Source organism: Lolium perenne, chromosome 4, assembly GCF_019359855.2.
Source record: "Lolium perenne isolate Kyuss_39 chromosome 4, Kyuss_2.0, whole genome shotgun sequence".
Taxonomy (NCBI): Eukaryota; Viridiplantae; Streptophyta; class Magnoliopsida; order Poales; family Poaceae; genus Lolium; species Lolium perenne.
In genome coordinates this window covers 377,664,940-377,671,145 of record NC_067247.2, presented here as the reverse complement: position 1 = coordinate 377,671,145, position 6,206 = coordinate 377,664,940, and the positions used below count along the sequence as shown (strand labels likewise).

The window sequence follows — 6,206 nt, the reverse complement described above, 5'->3', positions numbered from 1 at the left end:
GAGAAACGAACATCGGCCAATCGTGTCTACCTGCCAAGTCGTCGAGCACCTTGTGTGCGCGGAGGTGGGACGAATTTGACGCCGCATTCTGGGACGCGCTGGCGAAGCGGCGGCGGTGGAACGACCGACGAGGGTGCCAGCCGCGACGACGGTGCCGACTCTCAGAAGTCGAAACGGCTGACAAATCTAGTGGCGGCGGAGGGTTGGGAGGCGCGGGAGGGAAGGAGCGACGAGAAAAAAGGCGCGAATCAACGGTTATAGTCGCCAACATGTAGGAATCCGCCTCGCTTTTCGTTGTGTTCGGCGTGCCCGGAAGGTCCCCTGCGGTGCTTCTCCTCTGCGTGCTTGAAAAATGTTCATCTCCTCATCGTCCTACGTGGAGCCACCTGGCCCGCCACGGGTCCCTCGGAACCGCCAATATCCGCACGCACACGCAGCTGGGGCCCACCCATCCGCGGCAACGGACGGCCATCCGCCGCCGAGGCCCACCTTCTATTTCGTCCCCTTCCAAAACCCCACCACCGCTGTTCCCCCCACCCACCTACCTACTCCCCATTCCCTCCCGCCGCCGCAATTCCGGCGCTTCGCCGCAGCGAGAGGACACTCCGGAATGTCGGCGATGCTCGCGGCGCGGCTAGACTTCGCGCCCTTCCTCCTCTCCCCGACGCCCTCGCCGCCGTCCACCACCCTCCGCGTCCGGCCCTCGGCCTCCGCGGCGGCGGCGAGGGCCCGTCTTCTCGCCCCGCGGGCTGCGGCGGCGGCGGCGACGGCGGTCTCCCCTAGACCGGCGGCGGTGGCGCCGCTCTCCGCCGACCGCACGGCCGTCCGCCTCGGGATCGCCAGCAAGGGCCGCATGTCCGACCTCACCCGAGACCTCCTCAAGGTAATCCCCACACCCACATGCTCTCCTCGGTATCTCGGATTGAATTTATACATGGTTTTGCTGGTTCCCATTCTGATTCTGTGGTGGTGTGTGTGGGTTTCAGAGTTGCCAGTTGACCGTCATCCAGTCCAACCCGCGCCAGTACATTGCCGACATCCCGCAGGCGAGTTTCCTTCCCATCCACCCCATCTTCTCTTCACTCACATGTACTTACTGCACCTAGGCTGCAAAACGAGCAGTTGCCGTGATTAGGGACTGAATCACCAGGTCCCTAGGGCCTGATGGGTTCAGTGATACCACATCATCAGAGCTTAAAAACACCCTAGGAGGGCATGCCTTAGATTTGTTATTATTGCTCGTATATGCAACACTCGTTTCATCATGCTTACACGCCTACTATGCACCAGCAATGCGCTCCCATGCTAATGTTAGTCAATATCATCTTGGGTATGGTGGGTGGAGAGCAATGCACAAGTAGAATGTGCTTGTATTGCGATATGGATCCCATGCGCTTGTAATCAATCTAGTCTAAGTCACGCCACAGCAATTGGTGTAATATGGTGGCCTTCTAAATGCCTGATTATTTTAAAATAAATACTAGTTAAGAGGAGCATCACAGCTTATTGTGTGTGTCGAGATGTGATACGGCAAAATATCAATTCCATGTCCTCATGGAGCCAGGTTTGAAGTTCGTTCTAAACAACATTGCTCCAAACATCTAATTTCTTGGGTAATGGGCGTTTATTTGCACCAAGGACATGTAGAGAACATTGATAAATCACGATAGCAAAAATAGCAAGAATATGGAACCTGTATCTTCAAATCTGTTAGAGTATCTGAAAATTTCAGGATGGGGTGTTAGGCATGTTGTGTTATCTGACCTATTTGTGATTGCACCTCCCATTAACTGCCTGCTAATCCTGTTATGTCATATAGCAGCCAGCTATAGCTTGTATGCATAAACTTTCATCCCCAGAAATAGAGTTATACTCGTCGCGGAACTGTAAAATCTGCCTATATCTATTTAATCTACTGGAATGAATAATACTATGCGGTTCCTGTTTGAAGAAGTACCCCCTGTGGAAACAAATGGAGTAATAAATGGCTACGTTAAAGTTGTAATACACTTCTTTATGCAGATGCCAAACTTGGAGGTTTGGCTTCAGAGGCCCACGGATATTGTTCGTAAACTGTGCTCAGGGGATCTTGATCTTGGCATTGTGGGTTATGACATAATCAGTGAAATTGGGCAGGTAAGTATCTTAGGGATAATGTTAAGTTTTTCGACCCAGTTTGTGTGTACCTTTAGTTTCCTATGATCTATGCTGGTATGTATTTAAGATTTTCTGTTACAGGGCAATGATGATTTAGTTATTATTCATGATGCTCTCGACTTCGGACACTGTCGCTTGTCCCTTGCGGTATGGTATTGTCCCAGTGCATTTACCAGTATTAGTTTCACCATAGCTTAAGTGAAGCTCATATCTGAACTAGTTAAACTGTGTTGTGTGACCAGGTACCCAAGGAAGGTATTTTTCAAAACATAAATACTCTAGAGGAGTTGGTAAATATGCCTCAGTGGACAGAAGAAAGACCAATGCGGGTCGTTACAGGATTTGGATATGTATGGTCATGAATAAACGTAAATTTGTTCAGATCCGCTCCCCCCTCATCAACACTGCTTTTTTGATCATTTTGCTTATGGATTTGGCTGTAGGTAGGTGCTAAGTTTTTGAAAGAAAAAGGTTTCAAGCATGTCTCGTTTCTATCTGGCGATGGTGCTCTTGAGTCATATCCTGCTGTGAGTTTACTCTCTTCTTTTTGTTCACTTTTCTTATTTAATTTCCATCTGTCCGTGTGATTGCCCTCTCCTCTCTTTGTATTTCATGTATTTATTCAAATTTGGATTGCAAGATGTTGTGGGTTGTCCATTTCTGTCCACTTATTCTCTTTATATGTTAATAAAGAGAAACCAAGAGCTAACATTTAGACATAGTTGTCACTTGCATAATAGGATATTATACATAAGGCTGTATTTTTCCATTTTCCATTTGTATTAATTATGATAGTAGTTTTACAAGAAGCTGTATGAGTATACTGTATATGACCGGATGTAAATTACCATGATGTGAGATCTGATTCTTCACATGGCATGAACACTGGAGTTGTCCTTGCCACTCTGGTATATTGACATATTGTCTCGAGTACTGATTTTCTAATTTGTGAGTTAGGACAGGACACTATCTATTGAGCTTCTCCTAAGAGTAATGCACACTAATTCATTTTTTTTTTCCATTCAGATGGGCATGGCTGATGTTATTGTGGATCTTGTGAGTAGCGGAACAACTTTGCGCGAGAATAATTTGAAGGAAATTGAGGGTGGAGTAATTTTGGAAAGCCAGGTAAGCTCTCACACACATGCATTGGCTCGCAAAGTTCCAACGGTTCCATTTGTTTAAAGTGAAAAGTCGTGCTCATTTTATTATTTCTCCTACACTACACAGGCCGCACTTGTAGCAAGTAGGAAATCTTTGAACAGACGTGAAGGTGCATTGGAGATTTCACATGAGATGCTTGAAAGACTAGAGGCTCACCTCACAGCGTCTGGCAAGATAATGGTAAATCGTTACACAGTTTGTGCTACATTATGCTGGATTAATTGCTTAACTTAGTTTACCTTTTATATTATACAAGGTAACAGCAAATATGAGGGGAAACAGTGCAGAAGAAGTGGCAGAGAGAGTTCTCAAACAACCGTCATTATGTGGATTACAGGTATCATTGCAAAAAAAAAATTGGAGAACATTTGTGCGGGTAGATGCTAGAATTTTTATTTCTATATTTAAATTGTGTTTTATTTATTATGCTCATATAGTCTAGTATCCATAACTGAATTTATAACAAAAAAATTGGAGAACATTTGTGCGGGTAGATTCTAGAATTTTTATTTCTATATTTAAATTGCATTTTATTTATTATGCTCATACAGTCTAGTATCCATAACTGAAAATAGAATTGTATTGGTTATAGATTTGTAGCACTTTCTAGTATCTACATCTTACTAATCTGCATGATTATAGTCTGTGCCAACTAAGCTTTCTTCAGTTAATCCCCTACCCAGTTGGATTAGAGTGGACTGGAGTGGATTTGGGGGAATTTGACTTACATGAGATTTAATCCACCTCAATCTATGTCAATCCCCTTCTAATCCTCCCAAACCAAACAAGCCTAAAAAAGCGATGCAGACGTTTCCCCTTTCTGTTGACCAGGGAATATCTAGCCATTCAAAGTGAAAGTGGATGTGTAACATCTATCATTTCTCTTGCGGTCTGTAATTTTTATCATTATAATCTGTTAACGCTGCGACATCTCCAACATCCTTTGACCGAGCCAAATTCTAATTGTAGTCTTTGGTTACTTGAAATTGAACTGATCATGCATTGCAAACTTGTACTAAAAGCATTCCTCTTGATTGCTAATCCATACTGTAACAATTTTAAATATGGATTATTATCTTCTGAACTCAAGCTTATGATTTCATTTACTCCATCTTGATGTGAACAGGGCCCAACTATAAGTCCAGTGTATTGCAGTCTTGATGGCAATGTTGCTGTTGACTACTATGCTATTAATATAGTAGTTCCACAAAAGTCACTATACAAGTCTATTCAGCAACTGAGATCCGTAAGCTCTTTACCTCTTGCTTTTCTATGGATACTTTTTAATGTTGGCAACTATTTATTCCTAGGACAACAATTTAATGTTGTGTTTGAGCCTTTTGAGGCAGAGAGTTATTCTCAGCTAAGTATATTACTTATGTAACTAGCAAACTGGGTTTGCAATGGTGCATACTAAGAGTAAGTAGTTAAACCTTAAGCTCCGTTCAGCAGTTACAAGTGTGCAACTGTTACCTGTTTCAGTAACAATGCAGATACTTTTGGTGGTTTCTTGATGCAATCAGCACCTTCTTTTCAAGTCCCAGTGGTAACCAATTGATTACTACCAGGAACCGTAAATCCTGGTGGGCACTGGGAGAATATGTCCTAATGCGTAATTTAAAATTTGTATTCGACAAGTGAACAGCACATCTGAACCAGAATCACTTAGGAAGTGATCTGAATCAACATTTATGTTTTAATTTTATTAATCAAACTGCCTGGGACATGTCCATTGGAGAACTGCAGGCCATGGTCTGCAATTTTTTGAAACCAGATTTGAATCCTTGGACAATAGAACTACATGATGTCAGACCTAATATAGGACTTGTTTTTAGAACACATATGGTATTGGTACTTAATATAGACTATGCTTCTTTATATAATGGTACATCTGATACTTTTATGTGTTTCATGAACTTGAAACTGCAGATTGGTGGTAGCGGAGTCCTGGTGTCAAAACTGACCTACATATTTAATGAGGAAACTCCTAGGTGGCGCCAACTTCTTTCGGAGCTGGGAATGTGACTTGGTGCAAGCTTGGCCATGCTCTCTTTGACGGTGGACTGTCTCCGTTAGCATCACTTGTATTTGTGCTGGCTGAAGCACCCACATCATATAGAAACCCGAGTTCATAAAATGTATGCAAAGTGAGCTCCAATGTGGAATGTCTGTGGATGCGTGAGGATTTTTTGGTATGTACCGTCGCATATTGTGCTCAGCTAGTGTATAATCTAGACAGGCATTAGTTTGGTTATCCCTTTTTATGTACCAGTTGATAGATTTGGGGTCCGGGTTGTTGGTTCTATGCTTTGTATGCTGAATCTTACCTTTTGTTGGTGCTGCCCTGAATAATTGGGCCATCTGAAATGAATAACCCCTTTGGGGTGGGTCTCAGTGGCAAATCTATCCGATTCCGTTTTTTCTGTATATCTCTTCTATGTCACGTTTGAGAATTGATTCACCATAACCCTGCTGGATAATGGTTCTGTATCTCATCCATGTCATATCTGGGACTTCCATAACCAGTGCCTGTTCTCATATTTCTCGTCATTTTACTCATCTCAACTTGAAAAAGTTCATTGTAAACCTGGGTTTGTCTGAACAATAGGTATTTTTTAGATGACAGATTAATTTCCGTTTCTAAACGGGGCCTGGATTTTTGGGCAGCTATCATGTAGAACGCTCAAACAGAACGGACAGAATACGTCCATAAACTTTCCCATTGATTCAAGATTCAGGAGACCATAAACTGCCGCTGACATAAGAGGGCGACCCACAATACAGGTGAACCTTATACCCACACGGACACACTCACACCTGATGTTACATAGACATCACACAAGTTAGAATTTCTGAACCAATTACCAGCTGAGCTGGTGCACATT

The 6,206-nt window shown here is 43.3% G+C and overlaps 1 protein-coding gene across 1 annotated transcript; it reads left to right on the top strand.

Moving 5' to 3' along the window:
* Positions 1 to 524: 524 nt before the first annotated feature.
* Positions 525 to 5,725, top strand: LOC127297163 (ATP phosphoribosyltransferase, chloroplastic). The gene is made up of 11 exons (XM_051327459.1): positions 525 to 883; positions 987 to 1,046; positions 2,023 to 2,136; positions 2,239 to 2,304; positions 2,400 to 2,507; positions 2,601 to 2,684; positions 3,184 to 3,285; positions 3,388 to 3,501; positions 3,578 to 3,658; positions 4,448 to 4,567; positions 5,251 to 5,725. Exons 1-11 carry the CDS (start codon positions 611 to 613, stop codon positions 5,344 to 5,346), a joined length of 1,218 nt encoding a protein of 405 aa, XP_051183419.1. The 5' UTR covers positions 525 to 610; the 3' UTR covers positions 5,347 to 5,725.
* Positions 5,726 to 6,206: the final 481 nt, after the last annotated feature.